The sequence below is a fragment of the Calidris pugnax genome, unplaced genomic scaffold (genome assembly GCF_001431845.1).
Source record: "Calidris pugnax isolate Ruff unplaced genomic scaffold, ASM143184v1 scaffold99, whole genome shotgun sequence".
Classification (NCBI taxonomy): Eukaryota; Metazoa; Chordata; class Aves; order Charadriiformes; family Scolopacidae; genus Calidris; species Calidris pugnax.
The window spans coordinates 112,792-130,221 of record NW_015090836.1 but is presented as its reverse complement, the minus strand read 5'-3'; the positions used below and the strand labels follow the sequence as shown (position 1 = coordinate 130,221).

The 17,430-nt window shown below is 43.8% G+C and overlaps 1 protein-coding gene across 1 annotated transcript in view; it reads left to right on the top strand.

Moving 5' to 3' along the window:
• TENM4 (teneurin transmembrane protein 4) overlaps nucleotides 1-17,430 on the top strand; it is an 826,730-nt gene that overhangs the window by 806,293 nt on the left and 3,007 nt on the right. Inside the window, exons 29-31 of the mRNA XM_014941555.1 lie at nucleotides 1,557-1,853; nucleotides 3,380-4,994; nucleotides 9,467-9,609. Coding sequence (XP_014797041.1) covers nucleotides 1,557-1,853; nucleotides 3,380-4,994; nucleotides 9,467-9,609 — 2,055 coding nt within the window. The remainder of the gene's footprint in view (nucleotides 1-1,556; nucleotides 1,854-3,379; nucleotides 4,995-9,466; nucleotides 9,610-17,430) is intronic.

Sequence of the window (17,430 nt, the reverse complement as noted above, 5' to 3'; positions counted from 1 at the left end):
AAGCAGTCCTGCCTTTCCCTCTCCTGTTCCTCCAAGGCTGAGGAACTCCTTCCCCCTGGGTTCTACCCCATCCTTTCACTGTTTAGCTTTCAGATACTCCCATATCCCTCAAAATATAGTGGGAATTCAATCATACACCCTAAAGTATGGCTAAGATCAAAGCTGGATCAAGGCTGAGAACAATGCTCAGATCAGGAGTGTTAACTTTACCCAGGGCAGGATAAGGTGGTGTTTTTAACTTGGTCTGAAAACCTTGCAGCAAACAGCAAACTCTGATTTATTGACTGCACCTGAAGGGCTGCAAAGGGAACTAAAAACCAAGTCAGCTGTTTGGAGTTTGAAATTCACCCGATAAGAATCTTTACCATTCTAGAAAAGAGGGGTTCACCACCTGAACGAGGTTCAAAATTGGTGGGATGAAGAAAGAGCTGTCTTCATGGGCAAGATTACACTGGGAATGTGGATGGATGATGTGGCTTTGTAAGTCTCCTTGCACACGCAGCTAAACATGAGGTGTATTATCAGCTCCTTTTTGTATTGCTGTGCGCTACAATCCCTGAATCAAAATGTATTCCTGCTCTTACCTTTGAAGTAGATACCTTTGATCTTTGGAAATGCAGAGGCAGTGGAGGTAACAGGAGTGTAATTATGCAACACCGAATAACCCCAGGACAATGAAACTAAAACTCCAGCTCTCACAGAAAAGTTCCTGCTCTCTCTAACATCTACAGTGGTCAAGGGCCCCGTATTTCATCTCAGGAGACAGGCTTAGCCTCCAGTATATTCAGTAAACTCAGAGAAAGGCTCTGATTTCCACTATGTTGACACAACATCCATCTTTTTTTCTACAAGTGATCTTTTTTGATGTGCATGAAAGCAAAATCCTGACTTCTTCAAGGCTTTTGATGCGGGTTCCCTACAGCCTCCTGCTAGAGAAACTGGTCTAGACGAGTGGTCTGTATGGTGGATGGGGACACTTTGGAATGGAGAGCCACCCTCCAGGAACACCTGGATAGGCTGGAAGGGTGGGCTAACTAGAACCTTATGAAGTTCAACAAGGACAAATGTGAGGTCTTGTACCTGGGAAAACATAATTCAGGAGTGCAGCACAGACTGGGATCTACCTGGCTGGGGAGCAGCTCTGTGGAAAGGGACCTGGGGGTCAGCAAGGTCAATATGAGTGAACAGATATCCCAGGTATGATAAGCAGAGTACCTTGCAAATATTTCCTGCAAGGAGTTGGCATTACATCTTCTGTAGGTCTATGATCATATCTGCTGTAGAAGTCCTAAGGCTAGATTTGGCTTTTCCTAGATTTTCCTTCGCGATGGTGGTGTTTCAAAAGTACTCTCTGTTTTTCTGCCTCTCTCCTTGCTGAATTCAACAGATGAACATTAGGATGACTCTTTGCTTTGAAAATTGCCTCTTATCCACAGGCAATGAATGAGCAGCTGGAGACACTCTACAGTGGTCTAAAGAGATGTTTGGTGAAACAAGGCTAGTCTTTGTAACTTAAACTGTTTCCAATTTCCTAATTCTCCATCTCTTTCATGTAGGTTCACAACAGAAACCTCCTGTCCCTCGACTTTGATCGTGTGACAAGGACTGAGAAAATCTATGATGATCACCGCAAGTTCACACTCCGCATCCTCTATGACCAGGCAGGGAGGCCCAGTCTCTGGTCGCCCAGCAGCAGATTGAACGGGGTCAACGTCACCTATTCCCCAGGAGGACACATTGCAGGGATTCAGAGGGGCACGATGTCAGAAAGGATGGAGTATGATCAGTCTGGCAGAATTACATCCAGGATCTTTGCTGATGGCAAATCGTGGAGCTATACTTACTTGGAGAAGGTAAGAATCCCCTGATTGCCCAGAGGTGGTGCATTTGGGCTTTATTCCTTTGACTTGAGTTCCGCAGCGCTCCTTCACATCAGCTGATTAATGGTCCTTATGGTCCAATACTCCTCTTCTGTCCACACTAAGGTGTGCATAGTAACTTTGATACCAGACCTCCAAAGAGCAGCTGAAAATAGCCTGAGGTGTATCTTCCCAGTCACACCGAGAGCATGTTTTAATGCTGTGAAGCTTTGGCATTTGCTTTTTTAAGCACAACATTCGTTTGCTGAGCTAGCTGTGATACAAAATATCTTCAGGTAGAGTCAGAGGACTGAACAGTAGGAAATTCCAGTAGGATTTTCCATGTGAAAACAACCCATCCAGCTTAACAACCTGCCTTCTTCTATTGGCCCATTCCTGCTTCCTGGGAAATACATGTAATTAAAAAGTGCAAGGCATGAACAAAAGAAATGGGGAACTCTTTATCAGGGAGTGGAGCGATAGGATGAGGGGGAATGGTTTTAAACTGACAGAGGGGAGAATTAGATTAGATATTAGGAAGAAATTCTTTCCTATGAAGGTGGTGAGACACTGGAGTAGGTTTCCCAGAGCAGCTGTGGCTGCCCCATCCCTGGAGGTGTTCAAGGCCAGGCTGGATGGGGCTTTGAGCAACCTGGTCTGGTGGGAGGTGTCCCTGCCCAGGGCAGGGGGTTGGAACTGGATGATCTTTAAGGTCCCTTCCAACCCAAGCCATTCTATGAATCCAGCCAAACTGTTGTAGCACGCTTTGCAGTATTTTCCATTGTCTGCACTCTGGAGACTGGCACGGGACTTAAATTCTTCTGGGTATTACCATTCATCATTACAACGTCCTGTAGATCCATGTACTGCATACCTGGGACTGGAATTGCCTTTTTTCTGAGTTCTACACAGAGCCTGTCTCCCTACAGCAGTTTAAGGAAACGACAGTAATGTAGCTTTTAAAAAGCAAAAAGTATTGACTTGTTCCTTGTATTATACAATCTGTGTGGATTGTTTGTTACACGTGAAAAAACCATCCCAGAACAAATAAGGATGCAGGCAGAAGTTTGCAGTAAAAGAGTAATGGAAGGTATGCAGACACAGCGAATTAATTAGGCATTGGAAGGTGTTGGGGAGTACTTTTTCAAGCATTGTAGCTCTACCAATAGAGCTACATAGTAGCTCTACCAATTTTATTTATTTAGTCTGTAAAAGCTATTGGCACAGGGAATTTGTGTAGAGACAGCTAGCTACAGGGGATCAATTCCAACAAGTGAGCATTCTGAACTTAGACCTTCCTCACTGCATCAACTGCTTCTTCCTCTGACCTGCTCCTGCTTGGAGATACTCACTCTGCCATGCAGCTGTTTACCTCTCACCATTTAATCCTATGAGTGCAGAGATTTATCCCACTTGCCCCGCTCTTTGGACTGGAGAATCTGGCAGGTTTAGTGAGAGCTGAGTATAATTTTTGCCTGAAAACGAGGAATGTAATCTATACTTTTCTCCTTCCCATCCAGTCCATGGTGCTGCTCCTTCACAGCCAGAGACAGTACATCTTTGAGTTTGATAAGAACGACCGGTTGTCATCGGTGACCATGCCCAACGTTGCCCGTCAGACTTTAGAAACCATTCGTTCCATTGGTTACTACCGGAACATCTACCGGCCACCAGAAGGCAACGCCTCAGTAATTCAAGATTTCACAGAGGATGAGCAGCTCCTCCACACTCTGTACTTGGGGACAGGGAGACGTGTCATCTACAAGTACGGAAAGTTGTCCAAGTTAGCCGAGATGCTCTACGACACCACGAAGATCAGTTTCACCTATGACGAAACTGCTGGCATGCTGAAGACCATAAACTTGCAGAATGAAGGCTTCACGTGTACGATCAGATACAGGCAGATAGGACCCCTCATCGATCGACAGATTTTCCGCTTCACCGAGGAAGGCATGGTGAACGCACGCTTTGACTACAATTATGACAACAGCTTTCGGGTGACCAGCATGCAAGCAGTCATCAATGAGACACCGTTACCCATCGACCTCTACAGGTATGACGATGTGTCAGGCAAAACTGAGCAATTTGGTAAATTCGGAGTCATTTACTATGATATCAACCAGATCATCACCACCGCTGTCATGACTCACACTAAACATTTTGATGCCTATGGCAGGATGAAGGAGGTGCAGTACGAGATATTCCGGTCGCTGATGTACTGGATGACTGTGCAGTATGACAACATGGGCAGAGTGGTTAAGAAAGAGCTGAAAGTTGGCCCTTATGCCAACACAACTAGGTACTCGTATGAGTACGATGCTGATGGCCAGTTGCAGACGGTGTCTATCAATGACAAACCCCTCTGGCGTTACAGCTATGACCTAAATGGGAACCTCCATTTGTTGAGTCCAGGGAATAGCGCCCGCCTTACACCGCTCAGGTACGACCTCAGGGACAGAATTACTAGACTGGGGGATGTGCAGTACAAAATGGATGAAGATGGCTTCCTGAAGCAGCGGGGCAATGATATTTTTGAGTACAATTCAGCTGGGCTGCTCATCAAAGCCTACAATAAAGCTAGCGGGTGGAGTGTGAAATACCGCTACGATGGCCTAGGAAGGAGAGTCTCCAGCAAAACCAGCCACGGCCATCACTTGCAGTTCTTCTACGCAGACCTGACCAACCCAACCAAGGTCACCCATTTATACAACCACTCAAGCTCTGAGATCACCTCCCTCTACTATGACCTCCAAGGCCACCTCTTTGCAATGGAGCTCAGCAGCGGTGATGAGTTCTACATAGCCTGCGACAACATTGGCACTCCTTTGGCTGTCTTCAGTGGGACTGGCTTAATGATTAAGCAGATCCTGTACACAGCATATGGGGAGATCTATATGGACACCAATCCCAACTTCCAGATCATCATTGGCTACCACGGAGGACTCTATGACCCCCTCACAAAGCTTATCCACATGGGACGGAGAGACTATGACGTGCTAGCGGGTCGGTGGACAAGTCCAGACCATGATATGTGGAAGCATCTGAGTAGCAATAACATAATGCCTTTCAACCTGTATATGTTCAAAAACAACAACCCCATTAGCAACTCTCAGGATATCAAATGCTACATGACAGGTAAGACATTTAAATTAATTAACATATTCACAAGCTTGCCATCAATGAGTAGGTGTCTTCTCTCTCAGTATCCTGGTCACCATGAGGTTTTCCAGTGTTTCATATAATGGACACAAGGTTTTCTTCGCCAGTTGACCCCTATGTCCAGGGCACATTTAATTCATTAGCGTAAATGGAGACCGTAATTCCCAAACCTGTTTCCTTTTCTCTTCCTTGGTGTTTGTTCTCTTTATTTTGCTCCTGGTTTTTCGTTCCCTCAGATGTCCCAAGTTCAGCTACCAATTAACGTCCTGATAACCTTTCTCTTTGTAGAGGGGCAGCTGTTTACACAGTTTTGCCTCGAGATTTATTTGCAACTAAACAAATGACATGCAGATTTGTTTTAGCAGAATGGCAACAGCACCTTAAACCTTTTATTACAGTCAGCCGCTACAGGGCACACTACACTAACACGTAGTTCAAAGTTAATCTGCCCCAAAGAATTAACAGTTTCCACAGAAAGTCAACAAAAGCAGGTGTGTTAGAATTAAAGGCCAGATTTTAGGGCACACCTACCCCACAGCTTGGCATCACCTCTGAACTGTTTCCCCTGGAACTTTGCAAAATGGCAGTAACGTGAGCTCTAAATCCATTTTTTTATACAGCAAATTAGATTAATAATTAGATATAAAAATTATATACAGCAAATAATTAGATTAAATGTGCTTCCTTCATTCATACTTTGTGCAACACTGGTAGTAACATTCGAGAGGACTGTTTTGGTGGGACTCTTTTCTACATACGTCCCATTGGAAAACCAGGAGACATAATCACAAATCAAATGTATATACTTCTTCAGGAGACACAATTAATTTGAAACTACCCCCACTGTGTCTATCACAACTTTCCCATATACAACACTATTTGCATTCCCCTAAATTATGAGGTTGGCTTAACAGCAAAAAAAAAAAGTTACAAAATAAAAATCCTGGGTTATTCTATTCTGCTCGTTTTTCTAGATGTTAGGATTCGTGCTTTCAGGTTCTTCTGCAATAATCATGAGGATTAGATTGTATTTTGTATTTTTTTTTAATGAAAAGCTGTTTTCTCCAGAGCTGAGAAGATGATGCCATGAGGGAAGTAAAATATGCCAAAAGATGCAGACTAAGATCCTGTGTGTTGGCCTCACTCTGATAATTAAGGCTGGCAGGGAATACTTTGAAATAACTTTTCCTATCAGAAAATGCACATTTGTCAAAACTGAATTTGTTTATGGGAGAGGGTTGAGCTTGAGAGATTTCTCAGCAGAAATGCTGTAAACAGCTCTCAAAATTGTCTAAATGACAAATTCCAAAGAAAAGAAAAATTCCTTTTTGGTTTTCAACCTTTTCAAGTGTAAAGTAGTGACTGCAAACTGGAAGAGAAAAATTAAGGAGTCAAAACCAAAATGGAAGATCTTGATTTGAAATCATTGTCTTGAACGGATCTAGTTTTTGAAGAGTTGCTTTGCGACATATAAACATATTTTTATTTTCATGCTCAAGTTAAGACAGGACAAAATTTCCCATCCTGTCTTGGAACAGGTGAACAGTTTCCCACCCAGCTCTGATGAATAACATCAAGATGTCCAAATCTGATGCTTTAATTTTTTATATGCATTGAATAACTTCTTCCATTGTCTTAAAAGTTCTATTTTTAGTCTTTCAAGAATACAAAGCCCAAGTATATTTTTATTAAGTTCCTCCTCTCCCAGTGCATGGAAGAAACAGGTCATGTAGTGGGATGAGTGTGGTGATGCAAGGCTGCTGCTCGGGCGTTTATTTCTGCTGAAGCTTTTGGGCACCCCATGGACAGGACCCATGATTAGGGTGTCCTTGTCATTACAACCAAATCTGCCCAGATTCGGGCAGAGGGAACTGCCCTCTGTCCCTTCCTCCCTCTCCTGGGACCTGCTATCCCTAAAGGTGCTCAACACCCAGCACATGGGCAAATGACAGACGTTTTGGGTTCCACCGATGAGGTTTCTGGGCTCATGGGTACAAATTGGAGGTGCACGGAGCGGGGAGCAGAAGCAGGTATTTACCTTTTGAGAGGCCCATTGTTAAATATGAATATTTTAGCGATTGTACACTTCATGGCGCGGAGCTGGGCTGCCAGCTCCAGCAATCCTGATGGATTGAACTGACATTTCCATTACATGTGTCTGCATTAAGCACTCTTTCTCTTTGCCCTCAAATGAATTTACTACGAAATGTGTTGGCAGGGTTACTGTAGCTGAAAAAAAACTCTGTGATGTGAAATGTACTTTTCTGTCAAAAAAGTTGTCACTGCCTCCTGGCAAATTAATATTTTCCCCTCTGTTTTCTCAGCTCCACACCTTTTGGGTGGGTTTTTTGGGTGATTTTTAGTGTGTTTTTTTTTTGTTCTGGGAGTTCCGACACCTCTTCCCAAAAAGAACAAACTCCTGTCTGCAAATGTTTTGAAAGTCGATTTTCTGAGAAGTATCAAAAAAAAAGCCTGTCTTGAAGCTTTCCAGGCATCTTAGGTCTTTTTTGGCTGTTCAGCATCCTTGCTCTGTATCCTTTTTAATATTTGTGAAGTGCTTGGAAAATGCTTTCTGCACCAACACCGACCTTCACTGTTTTATTATGTTCTCCTGACCACCTGGTCCACAGTATGTACATCAAAGGTCTTCATTTCAGATGAGAAGGATTTGGAAGCAGGCTGGCTTAGCGCTAGGCAAAAAAATAATCAAATGAGCCTTTTAATTTCTTTCCCTTCCTCCCCACCCCCCCAACCTCTCAGTTTCAAAGACACTCCAAAAACAATCTGTACATTGAGTGAACAGAAGTGTTTTTATTACGGAAATCCTCCCCCTTCCACATGGATTGTCGTAAGGGCTTTTTGGACATCTGCCCAATCTCAACATTTTGGCCTGTGAGAAAACAAGCAACAGATAGTGTGTTTGTTTGGCTCCTGGTTCTCCAGTCATCTGGAAGTGCCTTATTTGCTGCTTGCATCCATAATTTCTTTCCCAACCAGCTCTCCAAAACACTCATTTAGGCTCATGGGGAATAGAGGAAAAAAAAATAAAATCAAAGATGCATATTTGATGATTTAAATTGATCCCTTTTTCAGATTGTTTCAACAACGTTTATTGAGTGTAGCAAAATGAAAATCAAGCCCCTCACACGTCCAGCTTGAAGCAGAGCAATCACCAACACAATCCCAGTTACATCAAGAACACTTAAGACCTCAGGGAGCTGATATTACTTAAACCTTACCTTCATACCTTTCTTTTTCTTGCAATTGCTATTTGTGTCTCAAATGCGCCCCATATTTCTTGAGGGTTGTGGCAGGTGTGTCCTTTTCTAGAGTTTGGAGAAGGCAAACAAGGTGAGATCATCAAGACATGCTGATCCTGAGCAGATCTAGGAGTGAGACAGCCTCGTCATTTCATCCAGCAGATTAACCTTCATCTGCTATTCCTAATAGCTGTGCAATCAAGAATCAGGGAAGACTTTGACGTCTATACCATCAAGTGAATTCAGGAACAATGTCCCAAATGTCTGGGGTTTCCTTCATGTCCCCTGCAGTGCCAGTGGTCCCCCTTTTGCATAGGACAATAGTTTATCGCTTGTAGCCAGCAGTTTTCTCACCATCCATGGATATTTTCTAAAAGTGGCTTGTGAAAAGTACCCAAGCAAAGTAGCCTTGTATCTGTAAGCTTTTTTGCACGGTAAGATACCTTGCAGGTAGTGCAGAGGCTGATTTTAAATGTCACTATAAAAGATGACATATGACTTTACACTGGTTTAATACTCAAACTGCACCTTCTTATGAAAAATGCCAAGAAACCCGGGACTGAGGTGGAGATGCCGTGGAACAAACAGAGAATAAGTCCAGAGCCTCTTCCATGAGCACCTGCTGAATGACCATCCTGCTTGTCCTGGATGTCCTGGTATTCTGGCTCACATAGCTCTTAATTTAGTCTTCAGCCTGCAGTCCCTTTGAGGCACCTCAGGAAGAGAAGTGTTGTGGCTGAGATGTTCAGAGCTGGATGTAAGACTGGAACAACACCTCCTATTCAGCTGGAGCATCTCAGCCACCATTAATGTATCGTGGTTCCTGTGCTTCTCTTCCATCACCTTAGAGCAATGCCTGATTCCTGCTTGATGGAGTTGGAGTTTCATCTCCTAGCCTGCAAAAGTGGAGTTGGCTTTGATTTGGGCCATGTGGTCACTGCCAACGCTTCTATTTCAGAGCTGGGAAAGCACAGAACTGGACTGTGGTTGGAGGTGGAAAGCCCAGCTTTGGCACATGGTTTTTTCAAGGACCATTAAGATTTGGGCTCTCCACACAAAGTAGACCCTCATCATTTGAGCCAGACTGCTACAGCACCAGGTGCCAGAGGGTTCTCCTCTCTGCTGTTCTCCTGGGAAACCCTGCTTGAGAGATCAGATAACCTGATTTATGCTTCTCTTCCCTTCCAGATGTCAACAGTTGGCTGCTCACTTTTGGGTTCCAGCTACACAACGTCATCCCCGGCTACCCCAAGCCAGACATGGATGCAATGGAGCCGTCCTACGAGCTAATCCACACACAGATGAAAACCCAAGAATGGGACAACAGCAAGGTGATCCATGCAACTCCATACTCTATCTCACACCCTTAGCAGGCAACTATCTGGTTGCAATCTTTATTACAAAAACCTCTCTCAGCGGGTTCTCTCGGATACGCTGGGAGATTAAGAGCGAGTCAGGCCCCATTACAGTAATGAAACCTGACTGAATTATCACATCTTAAGTTCCTTACTGTCCTCGTGCTTTTCCCTGTGATGTTTTCTGGTGGTTGCTCAGTGAAATGGTGTGTTACTGTTTCTTTCTGCTGCCAGAGGTTATCACATATTGCAGGCTGAGTTCAAGGCCTTTGCACCAGCATTCTTGGGAGTGAAAAAACAAGCAAATCTTGATACAGGGTCATTTTCTATGCAGTGTTTGTTTGTTGGGGGTTTTTTTTGAAACTTATTCAGTCTGCTTTAAAAATGTCTTAAACAACAAATCCCAGTGCTTCCCTAGAAAACTCTTCTGCATTGCAGTGGGTCTCACCAGAAAAAAAAAAGTTTTAGCTGATAGTTAACTTTCATGTTACCCGACTGAGTTTATGCCCAAGTCACCGTGTCCTGCTTTTAAAAGCAGGCCTGCATCACAAACCATTTCAGTAAACGCTGGCACAAAATTCAGTGATGAAATTGGCAAGGGAAAAAAAAAGAAAGCTTTTACAGCCCAATCATTTTCCCCTCTCATCCTGTGTGGAATTATTCAGCTGAAAGATGGAGGCAGCTCTGCTAAAGGTTAGCACACGGTCAGGATCCAAGAGCCCTGGGTTACTTCCAGCCCTACTGCTTATCGGTTATATCACCCTGAAAAAGTCATTTACCTCTCAGGATACTCTTTCATCTCCTAGCCTGATTTTATTCCGGGTTTGCTTTCGTCTGTTTAGCCCAAATCTTCTATAGTCTGAATTCCTGCTTGCTATTGCTATTCGAACACCACAAGCACGGTGCGGCACCATTTGTTTGGGGAGGTCAGGATATGCTCCTAACATTTCTGTTAATAAAATGATAACAGTAGGAACTGGAATTGATCCCAGCTGCTCTCCTAGCCTCTTTATCTAAGAGTTCACTGAAATCTTGAGGTCTTACCAGGAGGTAAGAGACAGTGTCACATTTCTCCAGCCACAAAAGGTGTCACTCACCGGCATGAACAAGATGCTGTGGATTAATAAAATAGTCTTGTGTCAGCCCATCCTTGGTACTCAGCCTCATAGCTATGGTGAAGAAAAGCTAAAATGTACCAGTTTCAACTTCAACGAGAGATTTATAATAAGACATACCACTTTATAATAGAGTGGAACCAAAAGAACTGTGCCTTTTGCTACCATGGCTGAGTTGATGCTTGAAAACCATTACACTCTAGTCACTCAATTGTGTTTTGGAGCTCGAAGACTCCTTTTTTGTTTGGAGTCTGCCTTGGATTAAACAATAATATGCTAATAGAGATGATTTCCCTAATGAGAAATAGCCTCTGGATTTTTCATCCTCTCTGACGTGACACAGTCTCCCCAGGCAAAGCCGTGCAGGAGAAGGCAAACAGGGAAGGATCATTCAGAGACCTCACAGAAGCTTGTCTCTAAATTGTTTTGTGCAGTAGATAATAACTCTCACAGAACCACAACAGAAATTATTATTATTATTGGTGGTTTTATTATTATTACTATATCATTATTTTATCCTTAGTTCATTATTATTATTATTATTATTATTATTATTATTATTATTATTATTATTATTATTATTATTATTATTATTATTATTATTATTATTATTATTATTATTATTATTATTATTATTATTATTATTATTATTAGGCTTATTGAGTAGCCAAGTAACTTGAGTGACAGCTTGAGATGAAGACTGACACTTGCTCATACAGGCAGCTGGGCTGAAAATAAAACCCACGAGCCCTCCCTTCCATCCACCCGTTTTAGGTGAATCTGCCTGAATGAGCAATAAGAAGAAATGAAAATCTCCCTGTCCCCTTCGGGTTTTTAAATCAAGAAACTGCAGTGAGGACTATGCAGGGACCTGCTCGGTAAAAAGAGGGCTTTATGCAGCCACTGTGCTTCCAGATGAGTCACTTTACACTCGAGTGCTGAAAGTGGAATTTAACCATTGCAGGTTTTTTCATGTTCTCGCCCTGTGTTATGACAGCAACAAAACAAGAGCATTTTTTATTTTAGTTCTACAGTTGCAGGATCATGCTGTGATAGCAAGTGGCTCTCAAATGCTATAGAGCAGGATTCCCTTCCTTTCTGTCACATCCAGCATGTTATAGGCATATATTTGCATAAAATAAATTCAGTCCCATATGGTACCTGAACACATTTTCTCCTAAGCCTATCCATGAATCCAGCACTGATGTTTCCATGTAGTTCTGTTGGCTCCCAACCCTTCCAGCCACACATACGCGCTCCCAGACACCATCCAGCCCTCCTTCCTACTGCCTGTCTCTGTATTTATTGATGAAGCATGTGAAAGAAAATATAAATTTTTGACAATTTCACATGGCAAATGGCAGAATTAAGCAAAGTTAAATGGAAGCACAGGAAATATTTTCAGATAATAAGACTGATCAAACTGTGAAGTGATTTTCCAGAGCATATGGAGGAGGCTCCAGGTTTTTTGTTATTTAAAAGTAGCTGGGACAAGGCTCTGGACAATGCCCATCCTGCTGGAAATCCAAGGATGTTCTGTGAGTGATGAACCACAGCTTTCTCATCTCTGTGTCTTCCGATCCCTGGTTTCTCTGGGTCATGTATCTCCTTGCGATAGACCAAAGTAAATTTGAGTTACTCCACTGGCTTCGCTGATCAAAGCCGTGGCCCGGCAGATTGAGTCAGTTCTTTTATCAGAGAGGAATGAATAACAGGAGCACAACAGCAAAGCAACTGACTCCCTATAAATGGCTGCTTCGTGTCCCTCCAGAGAGCATTACCACAGGGCCTGAGCATCTCCTTCCAAAACATTGTTGGTACTTGCCTGGCAGGGCTGAAAGATGGGAGGGATAATTCTGACTTTGAGCATCCACCAGCTTAGAAACAGCCAGCGTGTCATAAACCTCACACCAACCCCCTGCAGCTCTGGAGTGACATTTAAAATCCAATACTCTGTTGTGCAGCAGTTTCTCCCACCCCCACCCCCCTCCCCTACCACCGTGAGGCTGTCACTAAATTGTTTGTTGAACAAGTTCAGTGTTATTGGCCACCAGGGGACTCTGGGTGACCTCTGGCATATTGTGGAGCTGCTGCACCTGAATCCAATTTCTCTTTTGGGTTGTTTTCTGGTGTTTTGTTTTTTTTTTTCCTTCTCTTTTGTCTTGTTGAACTGTCAGGTAATTGCTGGAGCCAGAACAACTCTATTTGAAGGGAGGGGTGTTTTGGAGTCGGTGCTTATATCGTTAACAACATCATATTTTTAACTACCCTTCTCTCCATCCCATGAGCACTGGTGCCTCCAGGAAGGGTCCTGTTTTCTGCAGTGCCCATTACATGCTGTGCTGGAGGAGCAGCTTGTGGCATCCTTTATGGAGCAGCGTTTTGGAGAGAAGGGCTGCTCTGGGATGCTCAGCCAGGGAGCGAGCTGGAGGGCTGTGCTTTCTGGCAGAGCTTCTCCCAAGGACAATCTGTTGAAGGGACCAGCTCTGCCAGTGCTCATCATTCAGGGAGGGCATCCTCTCATTGCGGGCGCTTTGTCCTGGGCTTGGGCCATCATGCTGTCTGCAGGTCTGTCCATCAGCCCCTAGTTATGTTTTGCAAAAGTTGTGGCCAATTTTCACTGGATCTGATGCAGGGAAGGGAGGTGAAGTCTCAAAGACATTAATTGTAGAACCATAGAAGGGTAAAATTGGAAGGCACCTTAAAGATCATTGAGTTCCAACACCCTGCCATGGGCAAGGACACCTCCCACCAGACCAGGTTACTCAAAGCCCCATCCAACCTGGCCTTGAACACCTCCAGGGATGGGGCATCCACAGCTTCTCTGGGCAACCTGTTTGAGTGCCTCACCACCCTCACAGCAAAGAATTTCTTTCTAATACCTAAACTGAATCTCCCCTCTTTCAGTTAAAAGCCATTGCCCCTCATCCTATCTCTACATTCCCTGATAAGCAGTCCCTCTCCACCTGTCCTGTAGCCCCCCTTTAAGTATTGGTAGAGGGTATTAGATGTCCCTGAAACCTTCTCTTCTCCAGGCTGAACAACACCAAATTCTCTCAGCTCCAGTGTCCCACTTGCATTCATGGTTGGCAGGTTGCTAAGGAGGCACGTGGCCTCTCAGCCTACCCATGTATGGTGCAGCCATGCTGATGGGTAGAGGCCTGATAAGCTGTGGTGATTAATGGGCTCCTCCTGCACCTCCACCAGCTGGGAGTTGGTGAGGAACATCCAAATAGGGACTCATCTTCAGGTGATAGCCAGGTGGAATGGAAGGAAGAGACTGACATCAGAAGAATGATTTTGTTAACAGAGAGCAAGGGAGTAAATAAGGAGTTGATGATGAATAATATTTCAGAGAAGACATAACTTCCAAGCCTTTTGGAAGAAGTGGCTTTCTGTCTTGTAAGCCATATGGTGGTAAGAGAAACACCTATCTGTGTATAATGGCACGAGGAGATAGAGAAACTTGGAAACATGTTTCACGTATTTCACATCTTGGATCCTTGATGGGAAATTAAAGCTTTCAGTCTCACACTGGAAGGCAGTATTTAAAAACAACAGATGATGGTATCCGGCTGTGGTATTTCGAATCCTCAAGAGGTGCCGGCAAAATGCAAGAGGCTATTCAGAGATCTCTGAAATGTGCCGTTCTCTTGAGCTCCGCGCGGCAGCGAACAAATGATGAAGGTCGTTCTCTTCTCTCCGATGGGCTGTTACTAGATAAAGTGAAATGTCACCTAAGGACATCTGATTAAAAAAGACTGTGAGGGAAAAACAAACCCAGCATATTTGTCGCTCACATCTAGCAACAAATATTGAAATAAAATAGCTATGAATTCCCTTCTTTCTTCCGTAAAGCTGGTTTTATGGATACCTTGGTTTACAGTTGCTAAAAGCAGCGGCATTTTTTAGAGAATACCACATGCCACTGCAGCATTGGATGGAAATTTTCTGTTTCTCTTCCCTGCCAGTTCATTATAATGAGTTCGAAGATGAAACAGAAATGGTAATTTCAAAGTCAGGGATACACTGCCTCTTTGAACTACATATAATCTGTTTGCCTCCACCCCCTTTATATTCCCAGCAGCACATAGAAGCTGGCGGTACCCTGGTTTGCCTGAATTTGTTGGGTTGTTGGTTTTTTTTCTGTTGGATGTGTTTGCTTTTCCGTCAAAAAAATGCTGTTCCCAAATACACTCCTCTATCAAAGAAATGCACTCAAAAAGTCATTTCAAAGTCATCCTGGGGTCATTTTCAAGATAACAGAGATGTGTTTAGTTATTGTAATAGTTTAGTGATGAAGACGTTCAGCCTTACAGCTTTGCAAATCTCTGATCTCCTACTTTCCTAAGTGACAAAAGATGGGGAGAACCCAGAAGGCCTTTAACCAATCCCCAGTGGAAAACCCTTTGGGTATGATTTTGATCTTGATTAAGACACCTAAATTTAGGTCTCTCTCTGTGAACTTGGTCTCCAAGCTTCCATTATAGCCAGCAGAGATCTACAATGAACTTGCTTCCTGGTGCCATCTGAGATACCTGGAGTTTCCTGGACTTCCTCGTGTCTACAGCATGGATTACCTGCACCCTTCTAGAGCAAAAGCCCTGCTGGGCTCCCCATAGTGTCAAAAATTATGTTCAGCACCACCCATTTGGGTGACTTGTCAGTGGAGGCTGAGGAACAGTTCAGCTGCTAGGAGCTAGAGTTGAATTCAAGACTAAGATATGTAGATGTTCATGTTGCCCTATCCTTGGAAGTGTTCAAGGCCAGGCTGGATGGAGCTCTGAGCAACCTGGTCTAGTGGGAGGTGTCCCTGCCCATGTCAGCAGGGGAGCGGAGCTCACTTATAGGGCTGTTCACCCACCAGGCATTAATTTTAGACCAAGCAAGACGCTAAAGGCTCCACTGTCTGTGCAAAGCAGGGGTTTGATTCAGTTGCCCATACAGGGGCCAGGTAAGGAAAGTGGCCTCCAGGTGCTACTCCAGAAGAACAAATGCTTCCCAGAGCTTCTTTGGTTTCTGACTGTCCTGTGCTCATGCTGAAGAAATTCTGGGACATCTCAGACCACACTAGACATCCATGTATGGGCAACTGAAACAGTCCTGCAGGCAGCACTGACTACAATGTGCATGAGAAGCAGCACAGAAGGCTGGGACAGCCACAGATTGACAGGAATCTGCTCAGTTTCTTTGCCAGCAAAGGTGGTTCAAGGCCCTGACTTCACAAACCTCCCACCTACAGTATCGCTAAGCGGGCACACGACTGGAGGTCAAGAAATTCCTAATTCTGTGGCTTGGGTCAGTCATGCTATCTGTGTTTTAGCCACCAGAAACAGTGGCAGTGACAGTCCTATGGTTGCACATGCAACAGGAGAAATGCTTTCCCAGTATAGAGGAGGAGATGTCCTGGATGGAGACCAAGAAGACACCAACAAGGCAGTTGGCCTGGTATCCTATGCGGGTGTCCTTAGGCAGGAAATGACAGTGCCATTGCTGTTAAATCATCTATAATCCTTTAAACCTCCAGGTCCTGCCAGTAGCAGGGTGGGTGCTGCTTGTTTTCTTTCCAAACAGCATCCACATGAAGGGTGGAGCTGTGGAAATTGTATGACTTCATATAATACCATGAAGGCAGTATGTAACTAGTTCAAGGAAAGTTCTGGTGTCCTATTATTGGGTCATAAATTGTAAAAAAATACTTTTTAAAATAGGTTTTCCTTTTATAATGGTGATTTCTGATCTGAAATTCAAAGCTATGGAGAATTTAACCATAAAATGTAAAACTGAAAATTACCTCAGACCAGAAGGTCCCAGATACTGGGCTATGGAGCTTGACGATGGTAGATCATGGCACAGCTGTTGGAGATGGCATCACAGCATGTGCAAGCCAGGCTACAATCCGTCCTGAACTAATGACAAACCCAAGGACACCAACCACCTTTAAACTTTGTTGTACAACTGTTGTCCTCACTAGGCTCCCTAACCCCATTTTAGAGTATCCCTCTACAGCTAAACAGAAGAATTCCAAGACCAATCCCTGGCCCTGTGGCTGGGTAGAAGTGACCTGGAGTCAGGAAATATGTCTTGGATAAAGCAGTTGGAGGAGTCCAAAACCAAACCAGGAATTAAAGTAAAAATTATCCAGTGTGAATGACGAGGTGCAATACAACGTCTCACTCTCTTTAGCAGTATTTATTTACTTTTAAAATTTTATAAAATATGTATTGTACATTTAGCAGTATAAACATGTGGTTATGAACCATATGTCCCACTTGTCCAAAGCACAGTAGATTATGAAATCACAGTGTGATTTCACAGTGCTGATGTCTTGCAGCATCAGTAGGTTTTCAAAGCTTGTTGCAAACTCACTTTTCATTTGGGATCAGAAGAAAAGACAAGTGAGTGGTGTCCAGACCCACTGGTTTGTTGGGGCAACCTAATTTGGAGGCACTTCCAGGGGGTCTATACCTGATAATTTGATTAGGATGGAAAAGACGATAGAGTTCCTGCAGCTCATCAAGAATAAGGTGATGAAGACAAAATAGAAGAGGAATGGGGGAGATTTCTGATAGGAATAATTCTCCCATACCCAGTGCTGTGTGACCTCCCAGAGCTCCCTTCCCCAAGGTGACAATCAGTAGTTGGTGCAGTTAATTCCAGGGACCCCTTATCACTCGGCTGC